Genomic DNA, 18,093 nt, shown 5'->3' with positions numbered 1-18,093 from the left:
TAGACAGCCAAGCCTACCAGTGTCCTCAATTCTAAAATCCTGGGAGAAACCATCTGGCCACGTTTGACTTAGTGTCCACCAGGATGAGGGGTCACATTATTACACACGCAGCTTCTGGGAGACATATGGGGGTGGGAGAAGGCTGAGATGAAAGGAAGAGAAGGGCTCTCTAGGCAAGAGAGATTTCAAAAAGCAAAGTTATACAAATGGGAAGGCTCATGATAAGTGGGCTAAATAGACAATTCAGCTTGACCGAGGGGTACAGGGCATGTGTGAGTAGGGGTAATTATGCCAGCTTAGGAGTTTGGGCTTTATCCCAAATGCAGTGAAAGTCCGTGAATGTTCTGGAGTAAGGAGGGGTTATGGTATTTTAGGACAATTAATCTGATGTTTGCAACTGATGAGCTTTAGAGAGAGAAATCAGGGAACCTAGAATCAGGGAACCTAGAAAAAGGGACCCACACCATCTTAATCTTGTACCCCACCCACCAGCACCGTGCCTAGCACAGAAGAGCTGCCAACAGTACGTGTGCGTCAAATCGCATTAATAACTGATCTGATCTTAATCGGCCACTGCTCTTTGTCATGGAAGACAAGACGGGAAGAAGAGAAAGACTGTAAACCCAGAACAGTATCTCGTTGTTGAAAAAAAAATGCAAATGATGTAGAAACTTTGTAGGGCAAGCACCAGGCAACAGAATGAGCATACCATTTGCCTCGATATTCTGCTCTGCCAGTCCCAGTGGCATCCATGGGAATCCAAGCAAACCCCTGGGCCACCATTTAGCCCCCCTAAAGAGTGCCTGCCCAGGCACAGACACAGAACTTCCAGGTAGCCTTTGTAGGGCCTCACAGCATTAGGCCTGGACTCACCTGGAGAGCCTCGAAGCTTATCTGGCCTATTTAGAAAACTGCCTGTAATTCTGTATGGGAGCCTAGTCCCCCTAGCGTTTCAGGGAACTAAAGAAAGGGCTGCGTTTTCTCCTCAGCTAGCCAAGAAGCCAGAGGCTTTCGGCTTGGGGTTGGCTGTCCAGCCCGCCGCGCGGTCCCCATGAGGTAAGGGGCTGGCTGCCCCCAGAGCGCGGGCTCGCGGCCCTGCTCCTGCTTCCTCTGAGGGCCGCTCCCCTCTGTGTGTGGGAATGTAGGAGCTGGCTCTCGATCACGTGTTTGGCTACAGGGGATTCGACTGTCGCAACAACCTGCATTACCTGAATGACGGCGCGGACATCATCTTCCACACGGCGGCCGCTGGCGTGCTGCAGAACCTGGCCACGGGTAACGCGGCCCCGGGGCCCCCTCTGAGGGCAGGCTCTGCTTCCCGCCCCCCCGCGCCCCCCCCCCCCGGGTGTGCCTCCCCCTCCTGAGACGCCCAGGAGCTGGCGCCTTCTCGGCCTGTGGGAGCCGGTCCTCTCCATTCCAGCCTGGAATCACTTGGTCCTAGAAAGTGTGGAGGCCCACGTTCAAAGGTCAAAGCCCTCTTCCTTTCTAACAACACCCTGCTGCCAGCCCTCGGAGGGAGGTGTCCACGTTTCCGTCAGCTGCTCAGAGGCTGGGACGGGGGGACAGGAGCCGGAAAGAGGGTGTGGGGAGTGGAGAAATTCCTTGCAGCCGGTTACCAAGAACGGAGCCCCGGGGAACTTTGCTCATTAATTTTTCACAGTGACCAATATTTTAGCAGCTCAGATTTTCAAGTCTGGCTTGCTTTGACGAGTTAGCCAGAAGAATGAGAACTCTTATAGCATAAGCAAATCACCCCAAATGTCCCTTCACTGTAGGATGGCTCAAACAAATAGTTGAAAAAGAAATACCGCAAGCTGAAAGAAGCGTTCAGAAATTAATTTGACACCCATATCTTTGCCACCGGATTTAAATGTGTTCACATCTTGCCTTATTCGCTTCCTATCTTAAAACAGACCCCCTTTCTTTTTTCAAATTTTTATGCTCCTTCCCAAGTCTGCACACTTGTTTATGCATACATTTTTAGACCGTGAAGTCACTGAGCACATAATGATTTGCCTTTTTTGGAAAGGAGGGCCTTGAAATTTTCTATATGTTTTCTCTTTTGTGTAGCCACATATTATCACTTTAGTAGCAATGTGCTATTTCTTTGTCTACCAGTGCCTTCATCTACCTCTTAGTTCTTGGGCCTTTGGATGGGTTTACAGTGGCTACCTCGGAAGTCGGCAGGCCCATTTGTCATAGTCAATGATAACGTATTTCTTGTCCTTTCTTCTACCTCCTGTGACATATGTTGAGTGAGGGCATGACGGGGTGAAGACCTTACCTGTGCCGTCTAGGCACCCAAGTGGATTGGTGCTTTGAGAAATAAGGATTTGAAAGAGAGTCCCTGATTACTTTCCTATTCCATAGCCCTCCCTTTCAGATGAGTAAGTGGTGCCATTTTGCTCAGTTAGGTAGTATCTCCGTTATCATTTTGGGCCCTTGGGAGCCTTGCACTTGGACTGACCTCTGGACCCCCATGGGCAGCAGGGGCCGGCAGGTGCTAGAGAATAGACCCCAGCTCTTCTACCCGGCCTGGAACAGAATCTGTAAATGTAAAAAAAGGTCTCCCAGCTCCCCAGGCATGATTCTAAAATTGAGAACTTGGAGCCTTCACCACTCAGTTTTACAAGGCATTTGCAAACGCTACATAATAGTTCGGGGTTGCCCTGAGAGGTCTGCAGACCCCCCGCCCCCACTCACCCTCCCGTGTCTGCCCCTAGGGAGCCAGAGCTTCTACCTCGAGCACACGGATGACATCCTCTGCCTCACGGTGAACCAGCACCCCAAGTACAGAAATGTGGTGGCCACCAGCCAGATAGGTAGGAGGGTCCCACAGTCGCCGAGCTTTCCCCCAGCAGAGCAGGGACACTGCCTGACGGGCAATTATATGGAAAGGGAGCGGGCGGGTTGCTGACATCTACCCTTTCTCGACATTACTGTTATCTTTTGAGCCCCCAATATATCTGTGTCGTCTGGGTTGAAATATCCAGTGATTGGTAATTCTGAGGGATCATAAAGTCAGACCAGAGCCTGATAGTCCAAATAAACGGGTGCCCCATCCCTGTGGACTTGTGGGGGTAGTTTTTCAGACGCCAGGGGTCAGATAAAGAGCCCCACGTCTGTAGTCTGGGATTGTGCTTGGCGAGGGCAGCTTGCAGTCTGTGTGCCTGGCTCTTCTGGACCCTGGGGAACTGCCAACGACAAATGTGAACTGATTCACATTTGTGAGAGGTTGTGTTGTGTTATTTTGTTTTTTTTTTTTTTTAACTTTGTCGTTTCAAAGGCAGTTTTTACAAACATATCCGCTGCTTGTGTTCCTTGAACCCATGTCCATTTCTAAGCTTAGTTTGGAGCTTCCCGATGCTGCTGCTAAGTGCCTCGCTATTAGAAACGTGACTTATTTTAGCTGTTGTCTTCCCTTGACGCTTCCTCATTGCCATTGTCCACCCAACGCAGTTGGTATGACGGAGACCCCAGGTAAGGCTGCTCCATCCGTGAGCGGTTGGAATCTGCACGGCAAAGTCATGTCGCTGTGTCGCGTTTGCTGATTGTATCTGGCGAAACTGCTGATACGAATCACTGAGCTCACCAGTTTCCTTTGTATAAAGCCCTGCACAAGTGCGTGTGCGGGACGTAAGTGCCCCCTAGGCCTCCGGCTCTAAAAGCACGGCACGTGTGTCTCGTCGTCTCTCACCGCTGGCCCGGTCAGGTTGGGGGTCTCTGAGGCCCAGTAACTGTAACACCCCAGGATGCTGGTCTTAAAAAGGCTTTGGGGTGAACCTAAGCGTGGCCTTAGCTGCCCCCATCCCCACCCCGTTCTCCAGCCTCAGTTCTGTGTCATGCCTCACACATTCAGGGACGACGCCTTCAATCCATATCTGGGACGCCATGACCAAACACACCCTCTCGATGCTGCGGTGCTTCCACTCGAAAGGGGTGAATTACATCAACTTCAGTGCCACCGGGAAGCTCCTGGTGTCGGTGGGAGTGGACCCCGAGCACACCATCACCGTCTGGCGTTGGCAGGAAGGTAAAAGGAGCTAGGCCGTCTGTTCCTCTGGGAGGCTTGCTTGTGGTGTGTGCGGGGCTCAAACCTCCATGGGCCCCACTCTGAAGCCCACCGCGGGCACTGCTGCTGGGTCGGTGGAAGCCGGAGAATCCCGGAGAAACTGCCCATCAGACCCCTGGACCCCATGGCCAGGGCAGTCCCGGGCTGGTTGAGTGAAGGTTCTGTGGGCACTCTCTGCTGGCAGCCTTCCTCCTCAGGCAGAAGACCGTGGCCTCCTCCATTTCCATCCTAACTCCCTTCCCACCCAAATGTCCATGTCCTTGACATTCCTTCCATGACCTCTAGATCCCACTGCAGCCTTGTCACCCTGGTTGCCTTATTACGGGAACTGGGGCAGGATTTTACCACCATGGGCTCAGAAACACTTTTTTAAAATTTTTTATTTTTTGGCATTTTAACTTTTTCGAAATGGGGATTCACCTTATAATCAAGGTTTACATTTAATGTAACAGGATTTCTTTCTTGCCTTTCCCCAACACACTCACGCACACACACACACAGGCTGCTACTAAATTTATGTTCATGTTAGAATCAAAGATGTGCAATCTTTTGAGTGTATTCTCAGGTTGGCAGAACAGATCCAATTAGTTAGGACGTTAATGAGGTCTGTCTCCAGCCGGGCAGCCCGTATCTGGGGCACACTGAGCCAGGCACGCACGGAAGTGGCTCTTCTCCAATTCAGGGCTTCTAAAGATTCATTATCTCAGCACCTCCCCATGGAGGGAGCTAGAAAGAGCTGGGAGCTAAGTTCCAATGCCTCCTGAGCCCCCATGTGAGAAAAAGAGGTTGGGAACCTGCAAACTTCTATGATGAGACTCGTTCATCTTATCCTGTCCGTTTCTCATTTTCTTGTTCATTGGTGCATGGTGCCCAAATGGCCCCATTATCTAAGTTTTGGGGATGCAGCTTCATTTCCTGTCATGCCGAGTTGGTCTTAAATAGACTCAGCCCCTGATGAGACATTGGGGGTCTTAAACTATAGACTCGTAGCCTTGTAGCATTGGAAGGACCAGTCCGGATCTCCCCCATAGAGCAGTCCCTGCAAGTGCACTCCTGACAGGCTGACTCCCATCCTTGGCCGAATACTTGCAGGAAGATGGCCCACGTCGCTTCCCAAGGCAGCCCACCCACTGCTGGAAATCTCTTATAAAGCCCTTTCTTGTGAGGGCCTAACTGGCTTCATTATGCCTTCTACGGCACGAACTCTGCCGTCTGCAGGGGCCAAGACCAAGTCCATGCCTAGGTCCTTGGAAGAGAGTCGTCCTGTTGGGCCCCGCGCACAGGCTAGTCCTTCAGTCCAGGCCCATCCTCCTCCCTTCTGCCATCTGCCCCTCCGGATAGCACCTGCTCCGGCCCTGCCCCAGCCCAGACTCCTGCTCACCTGGGGCGCCTTGCGACCTCCGGGGGGAGGGGGGTACTGGGAGAGCCAGGACTTTAAGTAAGCTTTTAAACATGATCAAGAGAAGCCTTCTCTTGGGGAACTTTCTCCCATTGTCTTTGTTGGAACCAGCCTTTGGGTGTCTGCAGAAGGGTTCTGAGCCAGTAACAATGTCTAATGTTGTGTCACCAACCACCAGCTCATCTGAGCCGACTGTGTGTGGTTTTTCCTTCACTTCAAGTCCTGTTTACAGATGATACAGTTTTGAGGGTGGTTTATCTACATTTTTCTTACCATTAGAGAGCATATTATTCATTCTTCGTTTGTTGGAGGACTGTTTTTGTGGAACTCCAGGTATGTGTGTGTGTGTAGCTAAGAAACAAAGTTGAGTACAAAATGAGCTTATTATATAAAGTGCACATTGTCAGGTCCTTGATACTTGAATGAAACTTGTTCTGAGCAAAGTAGAAGCCACTGCAAGGCGGGACACAGGCGTGCCCACAATTAGAAGGGTCCATGGAGTAAGACCAGGAAAAAACAAACAGTGGCTTAGAAGAAGGTGCAAAATAAACCACTCAAGTGTACTCTCAGGGCGGAAAAGAGAGAGCCTGGGAAATTTCCAGAGCGGCAGTGCTGCGAACATAACCCTCCATCTCACTTCACCCCCACAAGCCGCATCCAGGCCCCCATGAACACAGCAAGAAGGGATGGCCCCAGGGGTGGAAGCTTCCAGATATGAGAAAACGGCAAAGGGCACCCTTCATTTCCTCACTTCTGGTGTCTGAACTCACCACATGATTCCTGCCCACGGGAAGCTGAACCCTCCTCTGGAGTGTAATTGGAGACTCCCATTCCTTTAGAGAGTTCTTTATTTCTTTCCAAGATTCTCTGCTTTTACGTTCTTCAAAAAAAAGTCCTTCACATTCCTTTTTCTTTCATGGTTTTGGGGTTTAAAAATTCTACCTTTTATACTTAATTACTAGTTTTTTCCTCAACCCCATTTATGTGTTTGACTCGTCTGTGGAGCTTTAACTTTTGTCCTCAGACAACCCCAGCTCCACCTTTTATTTGTAGAGCGATTTTGGGAAAGTTATTTTAACCTCCCGGTGCCTCAGTTTGGCTCATCTGTAATTTGGGGATAATAAGAGTTCCCATTTTATAAGGTGTTGAGAGTAGTGTCTGAGGTGGGGAGGGTGCTGTTGAGGAAGAAGGAACATCTGCAGGGTACCCTGGGCCTTGCTGGGATGGAGAGCCATCTTGAGTGAGCTGCGCTTTAGTGCCTGACCCGGAGTGTGGGAGGACACCCCCCTCACCAGAATCTCTCACCCATACAGGCGCCAAGGTTGCCAGCCGAGGGGGTCACCTGGAGCGCATATTTGTGGTGGAATTTCGCCCCGACTCAGACACCCAATTTGTGTCCGTCGGGGTCAAACATATGAAGTTCTGGACCCTGGCAGGCAGCGCCCTGCTTTACAAGAAAGGGGTCATCGGGTCCATGGAAGCTGCCAAGATGCAGACGATGCTCTCCGTGGCCTTCGGTGCTGTGAGTTCCAGCAGAAGCTTCCTGAGAGGGGACCCTGACCCCTGGGCATGGGCATGGGGGGGGGCACTTATAGCCACAAAGCTGCAAGCAACAAGAAAGCTATTTCCCCATTTTCTCCTTTATTGGCTTACTTGCAACCATTATTCCCTTTCTTCAGCACAGGTGAGTTGACTGTATTTTTCCCTATTTTTACCCTCGAAATATTCATTAGAAAAGGTAGGACCCCGCCCCCCCCCCCCCCCCCTACTCAGGCCAGGAGCTTCATCATTGTAAAGGCAGACTGACTTGCAAGCCTTTTAGGCCTGGGTTAGACAAGTGCAGAGGGTGTGGGACTGATTCCCCCCACTGGACAGCCTCCCGATTCCTCCTAGCCTTCTTGTGCCACAGATGCCCCAACTGTGGGGCCCCCTCAGCCAATGCAGGCTCCCCTGGGGACATTCTGAAACCCAGCCAAGTCTTGGTCCAGCAGGTGTGGATTTACGCACCTTGCTCCCAAGCCCATGAAAGTTTGGGCTGGAGTCCTGCCCCTTACCCCTTACTCTGTAGTCATCTGGGGCTGGATCCCAGGATGGAAGTTCATTTGCATGCAGATGTGCACACAGTGGGGAAGTCAAACGCCCCAAACCAACTCAGGAGAGTGAATTTCAGGGCTGAGTGATTTTCTTATCATATTTGCCTCGTGGTCTCCTGTCAAGTCTTTTGGCTTGCCTTAGCACAGAAGGTCAATTTGAGCGTGTGTTTGTGTTTCTCTAGCTCTGGTAACCTAAGCAAGGAGCAGGTGGCTGGGAGGGGACCCTCCTGAGAGCTGCTGTGAGTGTCCTGGTGTGGAAGGTGTCCCTTTGTTTACAGAACAACCTCACTTTCACGGGTGCCATCAATGGAGACGTCTATGTGTGGAAGGACCACTTCCTCATCCGGCTGGTGGCCAAGGCTCACACAGGCCCCGTCTTCACAATGTACACAACCCTTCGGGACGGACTCATAGTGACCGGTGGCAAAGAGCGGCCGTAAGCTGAAACTCCCCTGAGGATAGCTGGGCTTCTCTTACTGTCTTGGGTGAGAGTGACAGAAACATTTCCCCCTGGGAGAAAATGCAGCTTTTCGTTCTCCCATCTTTTCTGCTGCAGCAGGGAGATCGGTCTCCCCTTGCTCCGAGAGGGCCCTAGGTCAAACCTTTCAGAAGTATAAGTCAGAGATGGGGAGGGCAGGTTTCATGGTAGTTTAAAATCCAGAGAGGTATTCTTGGATAGACCCGAGTGACTATGCTGATCATCAAGTGTTCCTCTCCGTAGCTCTTTGGGGGGCGGGAGGCTGGGGAGGAGGGGAGAGAAGTTCCCGTGGGGACAGAGATGTGAAAATGAAGCAGAAAAACAGAGAAGCATTTCTCTTCATGTTTGATCTGATAAAAACACCGTTTGACTTTTTTAGATTGCAATCCTCTCCGTCTACCATAGTGGCCTTTGAAAGTATTCTAGGAAATCTGCCAGTCCAAATGGTTGTAACTACCCATCGGTGGGGCTGAGAAAGAGGCCACCCTGCAGGGTCTGTCCTGCTGGGCCCCAGTGGCTGTGACCTTGATGATGGGGACAAGGGGGCCTGGCGTGTCACGGGCAAGTCTTAGGACAAGGGCCAACATGCTGTGTGCCTCTTGATCCTTTTTAGGACCAAAGAAGGAGGTGCCGTGAAACTGTGGGACCAGGAGATGAAGCGCTGCCGGGCCTTCCAGCTGGAGACAGGCCAGCTGGTGGAGTGTGTGCGCTCCGTGTGCCGGGGCAAAGTGAGTGGGCAGGGCCAGTCTACCCCCAGCTGTCCCCTTGGGGCCCAAGGGAGAGTTAGTTCGGCCGGACACCTTCCCTGTGCTGCACTGTTGAATCCTTAAAACCAGCCTCCGAGGTGGGACTTGAACTGCCATGGGGAGTTGGCTTAGCAGAATCCAACAGACCCAGGTGCAGACTCTTCTGAGTAGCGCCGGCCGTGTGACCTTGGGTGTGTTACTTAACCTTTCTGTTCCAGCACAGGCGTCCTTGTGAGGATCACATGCATTATAATGCATGGTGTCTTTCCTTATGCCTGCCTCATAGCCACATTCAGTGGATGTTAGCTGCTATTACAGATAATATTATTACTATAGGCATAGAGATAGTCAATAATTTGCCTATGTCCACAGTTACATGGGCAGTAAGGGGGCAGGAAGGGGCCATCAAACTGACTCAAAGCCATAGGTTTTCAAGTCATACCTGGGCTGAATCTCAGAAACAAGGGCAAGGTTGGGTTTTTTTGTTGTTGGTCTCTTGTTGTGTTTTGTTTAAATATGGATGTCCAGGCTCTTGCCCAGAGCTGCCAAATCAGAATCTTAGTCATGATGTGTGTGTTCCTTTTTTCCTTTTCTTTTTTCAACTCCCCAAGAAATTCCGAGGTACTTGAAAATAAATCTTAACCTCTGCTTTGGCTTCAGGATGTTCCCCATAAGAAAAGGCAGACATGACTTGGAGTCTCCATAATTAGGAATGGAGATCTTTGTTTTTAAATAGATCGATGGCAGTCATCCGGTAGGGTGATGAGACATCTGGGAGGTGGGGCAGAGCTAGGCCCAGATGTGGGGCTCATCAGAGATGGCGTTTTGTTCGGTGTGTGAGGGAGAACTTAGGAAGAACCTGAGCTGTCCAACAGCAGAAACTGGCTGCCCAGCTCTGTAGTGAGCTTGCTGTCTGTGGAATGTTCTTGCAGAGACCCGATGATGGAATCTCTGTTCTCCTCCACGGCTGAGGGAGAACGGGAGGTGAGGGGTGACGTAAGGTGGGCGATTGAGTCAACCACGGAAGCCTCTCAGCCCTTCCCATGGAAGCACTGTTGCTGGCAGAGCCGCTCCCAGTTTGCTCTAATTGTGTTCTTCTTGCAGTTATTCTTTAAAATACAGATCTTCTTTTTTACCTATGTTCATCTCTTTGTCTGCTGATCGAGCACCCCCTAGATAGTGAGTAGATGATAAAATTATCTCATTTTAAATTGTGGCAAAAGATAGAGAACGTAACAATTTACCATTTCTGCCATTTTTAGGTGTACCATCCAGCGGTAGTAAGTACATTCCCGTTGCTGGGCAACCATCGCCCCCGTCCACCCACAGAACGTTTTTTATCTTGTAGAATTGGAACTCTGTACCTATGAAGTACTCACGCCCCTTTCCTTTTCCCACCAGCACTTGGCGACCGCCATTTGACTTTTCTCTGTGAACTGGACTAGTAAGTCATACGAGTTGGATCATACAGTATTTGTCTTATTTCTAATGTTTTTATTGCAACAGGGAAAAATTTTAGTAGGAACCAAAGATGGAGAAATAATTGAAGTTGGTGAAAAAAATGCTGCTTCCAACATCCTGATTGATGGACACATGGAAGGGGAGATCTGGGGCCTGGCCACACACCCCTCCAAGGACATCTTCATCTCTGCCAGCAATGACGGCACGGCCCGCATCTGGGACCTGGCTGACAAGGTGAGGGGCCCTCTCTGCCCGGGCTTGGATGCCCGCAGGTGGGTCTGGCCAGAGCCTGGCGGGAGGAGAGGTCTGGCCAGGGTCAGGCCAGAGAGGGGCGATGTGGCAGGTCAGCCAGTAAGTTAGACAGCCAGCACACACCCAGTCCGTCTGTCTTTTAGCTGTGTATCCATCCATAACTATAGTACAGGAATAATCTGAAAATAATCTGAAAAAATAATCTGAAAATTTTTCTCTTGTCATGGAAAGTCCACAAAGCCTTAAAAAGAAAGAGATAGGTCTTCCCTCGATGGGAAGACTAAGAATGATTTAAAACATCAGATGTTCCCAAATGGAACGTGTCAATCAAAATCCCACCAAAGTTCCTCTTGGAATATGGAAAAAAATTAAAAATCAAAAAATTCATCTTGAGTGAAAAATAGCAAAGAGTAGTCTGGGGAGAAAATTATTGTTGCCAAGTGTTATCTGATATTAAAACCAAGTAGTTAGGGGCACCTGAGTAGCTCAGTTGGTCAAGTGTCCCAATCTTGCTTTCGGCTCAGGTCCTGATCCCAGGGCCGTGGGATTGAGCCCCACATCGGGCTCTATGCCGGGCACGGACTCTGCTCGGAATTCCCTCTCCCCCTCTCCCCCTCTCCCTCCGCCCCCCCTCCGCCTCCTGCCAGCTCACTCACACTCTTTCTAAAGAATTTTAAAGATTCCTCTCTCTAAAGAATCTTAAAAAGTTAAAAAAATAAATAAAACAAGTACTTAAGTTCTAATAATTAAAATAGTTGGGCTCATCACAAAATAGCCAGTAAATATTTCATATTTTTAGTGTGAGGATCAAAGAACAGATATGCCAAAGCCCAACTATGGTTGCTATATTTATGTGAATTTTCATAATTACTTACTGTGTTTACTATCAACAATGGCTATCATTTAGTGAGTACCTGCTACCCACCAGATGCCTCATATGCATGATCACTAGTGCTTACAGCAGTCTTGCACGAGCAGTATTAATCTCGCTTCTTTTCCAATGGGACAGTGGGCAAGTCACTGACACAAACGCACCCGGCTAGTGACAGCCAGGGCTCGGGATTTGAGCCACCAGGTGCGGAAGCTCCAGCTCTTTTCCTGGAGCAAGAGGGGGGCAGTCTAAGGCTGGAGGGTCTGGTCCGGCTTGCTGCCTGTTCTACTAAGTAAACCGGGCTCACAGGTTACGTGGCACCTGTGGCAGAGCTCAGTGGTGGCCAGAGATCATATGGACTGTGAAGCCTACCGTATGGACTACCAAACCCCTTACAAAAAACTTGGGCAGCCTCTGCCTTGATCTGTGTTGTCTCCCAAGCGGCTCTAATTCAAATATCCTGGCTGCCTCGGCTCCTCGGGGACGGTTCCTGTAAGAAGCAAGAGGTCTGCAGGCCCACAGTGGCAGCGGAGACAGCCTGAGCGCTCTGGCCTGGGTGCGGGATTTCCCTGGGAGAGCAGCCGAGGCGGCCGGGGGCTCAGGGACTGTTACTCTGCTTCCATGTAGAAGCTGCTCAACAAGGTGAACCTGGGCCACGCGGCCAGGTGTGCAGCCTACAGCCCCGATGGGGAGATGGTGGCCATCGGCATGAAGAATGGGGAGTTTGTCATCTTGCTGGTGAACAGCCTCAAAGTCTGGGGGAAAAAACGAGACCGGAAATCTGCTATCCAGGATATCAGGTACATAGCAGGTGGTCTGGGCAGGGAGAAGGAGGGTGGTTCCCATTCCAGAAGGGTCAGGGCCAGGGCTGGACTGAAGAACTCATTTGTGAGGGGGTCCCTTTCAGCGAGCCAGCTGTGAAAGGAGACTCTCCCACACGTGAACTCTCAGACATGTCTTTGCTAATTTCCATGAGAGTTTTTACCAAGTAAAAACTACATGTACCACGCCATTCTACCTAAGGCTGCATGCATTTCCTTACTGCCCTGGGCTAGGATCCAGAGAAATGGCTGAATTCCCTAGCATGTCAGAGAAAGTAACCGTGTGTGAGTCATGAAGTGAGATCTCCCTGCCTTTGATCCTGGGAGGCCCCTCCCAGAGCCGACCTCACGCCAGACCGGCCCAAACAGCCCTTCTCATGGACCATGCTCTTGGATTGCTTTTTCTAGAATCAGCCCAGACAGCAGATTCTTAGCTGTTGGTTCTTCTGAACACACAGTTGACTTCTATGACCTCACTCAGGGCACAAGCCTGAATCGCATTGGCTACTGCAAAGATATTCCAAGCTTTGTCATTCAGATGGATTTCTCAGCGGATGGCAGATACATCCAGGTATGTTTCAGCTCTGCTGCGCTCCGAGGCAACCAATAATAATAATAATAATATTACTAATACTAATAGGAATAATGCCAGCCACAGCAACAACAGTGGTGGCTTACAGTAATGGAGTGCTTGCTTTGTGCGGGGCTGTGTCCTCACTTCCTCTTCACAGGAACCCGGTCAGTACTATTACTTCCCCCTGACTTTATTAAGGAAAGGGCAGAGGCCTAGAGAATTTAAGAATGTTGAAGAACTAGAATTTTAAAAGTGGAGTTGTCCTTCAGTAAGAAATGCAGGCAGCATAAGCCCTAATCCACTTCTAGCCTCCCCCCACCTCCTCCCCTTCAAAGCTTCCTACCTTCGGGTTCCCCGGGGCTGTACCTGAGCCTGTGTGGCTTCTTATCTGTGGTCATTTCCGTTCCGCGTCTTCAGTAGTGTGGCCCGTCCACACTTGGGACCTGAACTCTGGGCCTGGAGTGGAGGCTCCTCACTCTCCTGGGGGAACAGACAGTGGGAAGGGATGAAGAGGGGTCCCACCTTTGGGACTTTGAGCTGAAAAGAGAATGATGTCTTATCCAGCACTCTGAACAAATATTAGGCGTTGGTGAGCCGGCCTGGAGTCGGATACCCGTTGTGAAACGAGAGGGGACCCATTCATCAGGGGAGTATCTACTGAACGAGGCACCTTGCTAGGTTTTTGGGTGGACAGAGTGGGCCTGCTCCTTGCTCTCCTGGAGCTTGCCCTGTAATGGAGAAGACAAGCGTTCAACAGATAATCACAAAATATACATATAATTACAAATTGTGATTATGTCCTGGGAAGGAAAAGTACAGGGTGCTGTGGGAGCATTTAACAGGCGCTGAATTTAGATTCACTTCCTCTCCGCACAAGTGATATTTAAGCTGAGGTCTGTGGGCTGTGTAGGAGTTAGCCAGCAGAGAGAGGCAGGAACATTTTTCCGGGCCATCTGTACGAAGGCCCTGAGGTGGGGAAGATCTTGGCGCATTCCGTGCACAGCAGGAAAACCCAGGGTGGCCAGGCTAGAAGCACCCACAGGGGTAGAAGGGGCTGGAGATTTTCTGGAAAATGGCTATCTCCCCCTAGGATATTCTCAAAGAAGAAAGGGTCAGGCCCTAGATGCTTCAGAAATCATCTACATCAGTAGCTGTCCATGAGAAAACTTGCCTACCTCTGTACCAAAGCACCTGTTTCTCCCAGAACACGGATTCCCAAACTTGGAGCATCAGACGTCCCCTGGAGACGTTAAAACACAGATTGCTGGGCCCCACCCTCAGAGTGTCTGGTGTTGGGGGGACCAAAGAATATGTATTTCCAGCAACTTTCCAGATGCTGCTGCTGGTGGTCAGGAACCACATTTGGGTAACCACTGCCTTAGGACTTTGGAAAAGAGCCAGAAAAGGAATGGAAAAATGTCCTGCTCCCGCGACTTTTGCTGCAGGTTGACCACAGGCTTTGCAGCCTCAAGCTGAACTTGGATTTGTTGAAAAGTCCTGGGGAGCCAGAGGCTTGGCCGGTGTTCTGGGAAACAGCACACCGAAAGGGGAGCCCTTTGACCTGGAGAGAAGGTTGAGAGACTTGGTTGCCTTCTGCTTGCAGGTGTCAACAGGAGCCTACAAGCGCCAGGTGCATGAGGTCCCCCTGGGGAAGCAGGTCACCGAAGCCATGGTCATCGAGAAGATCACCTGGGCCTCCTGGACAAGGTGACTGGAGGAAAACAACTTCTTAAGGAGAAGGTCACGAGAGAGCCTCTTGTGCCAGGCTCGGTCTCCAAGTTTGCATGTGGCCAGGATGTGAAGAAGCTCAGAGATGGAGCTGTCTTGTCTTCTTGGCGGGGAGGGAGGGCTTGGAAGGCTTCTTGGTACCAGTTTGGGCCACTGGCTTTGATCCAACCTGGGCTTTTGAAATGCAAAATCCCTCCTTTTGTGTAATTGTCCCAGGGCCCAACCTCACCCAGCAAGTGCAAAGGGAAATGGTCTCCGGGCTCCTGACTCAGGCCCGGTGCAGCGCGGGGAGGCAGGGCCGCTTAGGATGAGGAAGAGGGCCTTGCCAGTTCAAGGGAAGGGTCACCACCAGGCTGTGAGCAGGCGGACAGTCCGAAGGAAGGACCGGAGGGACGGGAGAGAGACTCAAAGATGGGGGTAACTTTTCTTCTGGGGTGCGAGGGACTGGGGCACAGCAGAACAGTAAGAACAAGGGTAAGTGCCCAGAGGGGGAAGGGACAGAAGAGCCACATGATCATAGTGAAGGATGCAAAAAGCCCTCTCTCGCTCTTATCCCCGGGAGAGGGTGCCTGACTGCCGGAAGCCTTCTCCTTCGTCTGCTGCTGACACCTCTTCTCGTTCAAACAGCGTTCTGGGGGACGAAGTCATTGGCATCTGGCCACGAAATGCAGATAAGGCTGATGTCAACTGCGCGTGTGTGACCCATGCTGGCCTCAACATTGTCACCGGAGATGACTTTGGGCTAGTGAAGCTCTTTGATTTTCCATGCACGGAAAAATTTGTGAGTCTTCCTCAGAGTAACCTCCGTGCACTGTCTCCGGGCTCTTTCCTTCTGCAGACCGCAGGAGGTGGGGCCACACTGAGACGGCCATCTAGACTCTAGAACAAGAGCAACCTTGTTCTGGCCCTGTGGAGATTTGGTGACCCCTAACCGTGTCATCTCCCTCTGGAGGGGAGGTCCCGGAAACCAGGGGAAGGGAAGATGGAAGGTGTACAAATCGTCCACCTTGGGCAAGAATGGACGGGAAAGCCAGTCAGCAAAAGGCTGGCTGAGAGAATTGTCCAGACCCAATGGGAATGGCCGGAGTGAAGATGATTCCGGCAGGGGGAGACTGGAATCCCGGAAGTGGTCTGTGGTTGCTGGGAGGGGCAGGGTCTCTCAGCTCTCTCTCTTCACTTTTGCTCACAGGCCAAACATAAGCGTTACTTCGGCCACTCAGCTCACGTGACGAACATCCGTTTCTCTCATGACGACAAGTATGTGGTCAGCACTGGAGGAGATGACTGCAGGTAGGACCCTGACTGACCTGGCTCGGATTCCCTGGGCCTGGATAGTACTCCCTCCCCCCGTCCGCACATCAGGTGTCCCAGGGACACAGGGAGGGGCTGACGTCCCAATGAAGACAAGGACTTTTCAAGTATGGTCTTTAGTCTCTGATGACTCCCAACCCCAAACTTGATGGGCCCATGTCCCCACTGGAGCTGTCCTGGGACTGGTGAGAAGGGGAGGGCATGATTGCTACTCTGAGCACTGCCGGGTGGGTGGGGGGGCGGGGGGGACCCAAGATGGCTGATTCCAGGCAGCCCGTGGCATCCTTGCCTATCATCAGGTTAAAATGACCTCGATCTGTAGGTCTTTTAACTCCTAACTTCCAGCTGATCACCAGAGTTCTTAAGATGGATGACTAATCCACAACCAAGAGAGGTTTAAAAATAGTAGTAAGCCTCAGTCACCCTGAGAAACAAGGGTGTTCCCCAGTTTTGCATGAGGTCAGATGAGAAGTGAAGCCATTAGGCCCAGTGCTAGTTAGTAGCAGGAGAACCTTAACCAGTTATTTGGACAGGGCTGCTCTTGACCTTAACTGCTGCTCAATGTAAGGCCCAGGGTTCAGTGTGAGGCATGACTGGCCTTCAAGTGATTTGGAAGGACCCCTGCCAGCCTGCTCCAGAGATGACCTCAGCCTCTGCAGCATTTCCAAGGCCCCTTCCTCTTGTCCCTCCAAGGGCATTCCTTCTTTGGATTGTGGACGAACAGGAGGAGGTCATTCCTCAACTCTCATTCTCTACCTCTAACGTAGTTGAAGGGCTTTATTGCAACATGAATATTGGTTTCATTTCAGCCCAAGCAAAATGCTTGGGGGGTGGGATGAAGAAGAAATAGAGCAATCCAGACCAGCAATCCACTGGTCTGAGAGGTTGTGGAAAAGGCACCTGTAGAGAAAGCCAGAAGGATGGTGCAGAAAACGGCCCCCAAAGGTGCTTTCTGATAGCCTGCGGTGGGGGGCATGGTCTCAGGTCTGCCGTGCTGACAGCGGCCGGCACTGAGCGCCCTTGAGGTCCTACCGCCAGCCTGTCCCCACTTCGGGGCCCCCCTGAATGCCCCCATCCGGGGCCGCGCCCGCCAGGCTGCCAACAAGCTAGCGACGAGAGACTAAGTGAACTGGTCACCCCGGTGCAGGGGATCGGAGGTGACTTTTGATGACTCTATATAAGGCTTAGAAGTAACCTTTAAACTGCAGGGCCCCTGGGCCTTTGTGGCCATGGGAGCGTACTCGGACCCCGGGCTCTATGTCCAACAGTAGCAAAGGCTCTCCTACCCAAGTGGGGCTGATAAAACCTCTTCAGCAGTAACGGGAGAGAGTGTGAAGTCAAGGTGCCAAAGTCCTTCCATTCAGCACACTCAGGCTAGTGAAAGAGCCAGTCGAAACAAAAACCAATAGGCCATTTTAAAAAAAGCAGATCTTTAATTGGTGGCAAGATCCCTGGTTCGTCTTTAGAGATGGAAATCACAACATCCGGTACATCCCGAGCTTGACTCTGGAGCACTTGGTAAGATTGCTTTTGGTCACTTGACAAAATGATGATGTCCAGCCACGCAAGATCAGTATCTGGTCTGCTTTTTCAGTGTGTTTGTGTGGCGATGTCTGTAAATGCCAGAAACCTCTTTCTCGCTGCTGCTGCCCGCCCCCCAGCCACCACGGAGGCACGCAGGGGCCCCTCCGTGCCCACAGCGCTGCAGGCCACACGAGCGCCACGTGCCAGCGAAGCGGGGTGACCGCCCCATCCTCTGCGGAACTGTGCTGCCCGGAAGGTCAGTTCTCACATGGGAGGAGTGCTTGCCTCTGTTCGTGGCACGACACAAAAAATCCTCTCTGACCATGTAGCCCACCGACAGAATTTAAAGCCTCAGTTACCCTAACCAATATGTAGCTTTTAATTTGCATCAGAACTTTTACAAAGGATGTTTTGCTATTCTGTTTCTATATACTTTAAAAATGTTCATTTTTACCAATGAGTTGAACAAGACCGCTTCAGTTAGACGCACCTAAGCATTAGAACTACCGATAGCCTCAGTTCTCCACATTTAGCTTTCAAAACCAAATGAGCCATGTATAAAGAAGTTGAGAAACTTAATTTTTTAACGTTTCATTTGCAGAGTTTTATATCCATTAAGTGCCTTTGAAAGTTTCCAGTTGTGTGGGCTGTCTCACCTCCCACAGATATTCTCCTTTCTACATATGGTGCTAAAACTTCAAAACTGAGGAGGGCTACAGGACCCTTAACAGATTCCTGGTCTGTCACCCATGTCATGTGTTTA

At 50.9% G+C, this 18,093-nt stretch overlaps 1 protein-coding gene across 1 annotated transcript in view; it reads left to right on the top strand.

The window, feature by feature from the left end:
• The window catches only part of EML6 (EMAP like 6), a 263,656-nt gene extending 245,780 nt beyond the window's left edge, over positions 1–17,876 (top strand). Inside the window, 13 exon segments of the mRNA XM_044918715.1 lie at positions 1,146–1,275; positions 2,724–2,822; positions 3,860–4,033; positions 6,785–6,993; positions 7,843–8,000; positions 8,656–8,770; positions 10,295–10,483; positions 12,000–12,172; positions 12,602–12,764; positions 14,371–14,474; positions 15,123–15,276; positions 15,685–15,785; positions 17,401–17,876. Of these exon segments, the coding sequence (XP_044774650.1) occupies positions 1,146–1,275; positions 2,724–2,822; positions 3,860–4,033; positions 6,785–6,993; positions 7,843–8,000; positions 8,656–8,770; positions 10,295–10,483; positions 12,000–12,172; positions 12,602–12,764; positions 14,371–14,474; positions 15,123–15,276; positions 15,685–15,785; positions 17,401–17,425 (1,794 nt within the window). The 3' untranslated portion in view covers positions 17,426–17,876.
• The last annotated feature ends 217 nt before the right edge of the window (positions 17,877–18,093 follow it).

This window comes from Neomonachus schauinslandi, chromosome 10, assembly GCF_002201575.2.
Source record: "Neomonachus schauinslandi chromosome 10, ASM220157v2, whole genome shotgun sequence".
In the NCBI taxonomy this organism is placed as follows: domain Eukaryota; kingdom Metazoa; phylum Chordata; class Mammalia; order Carnivora; family Phocidae; genus Neomonachus; species Neomonachus schauinslandi.
This window is presented reverse-complemented; position numbering and strand designations above follow the sequence as displayed.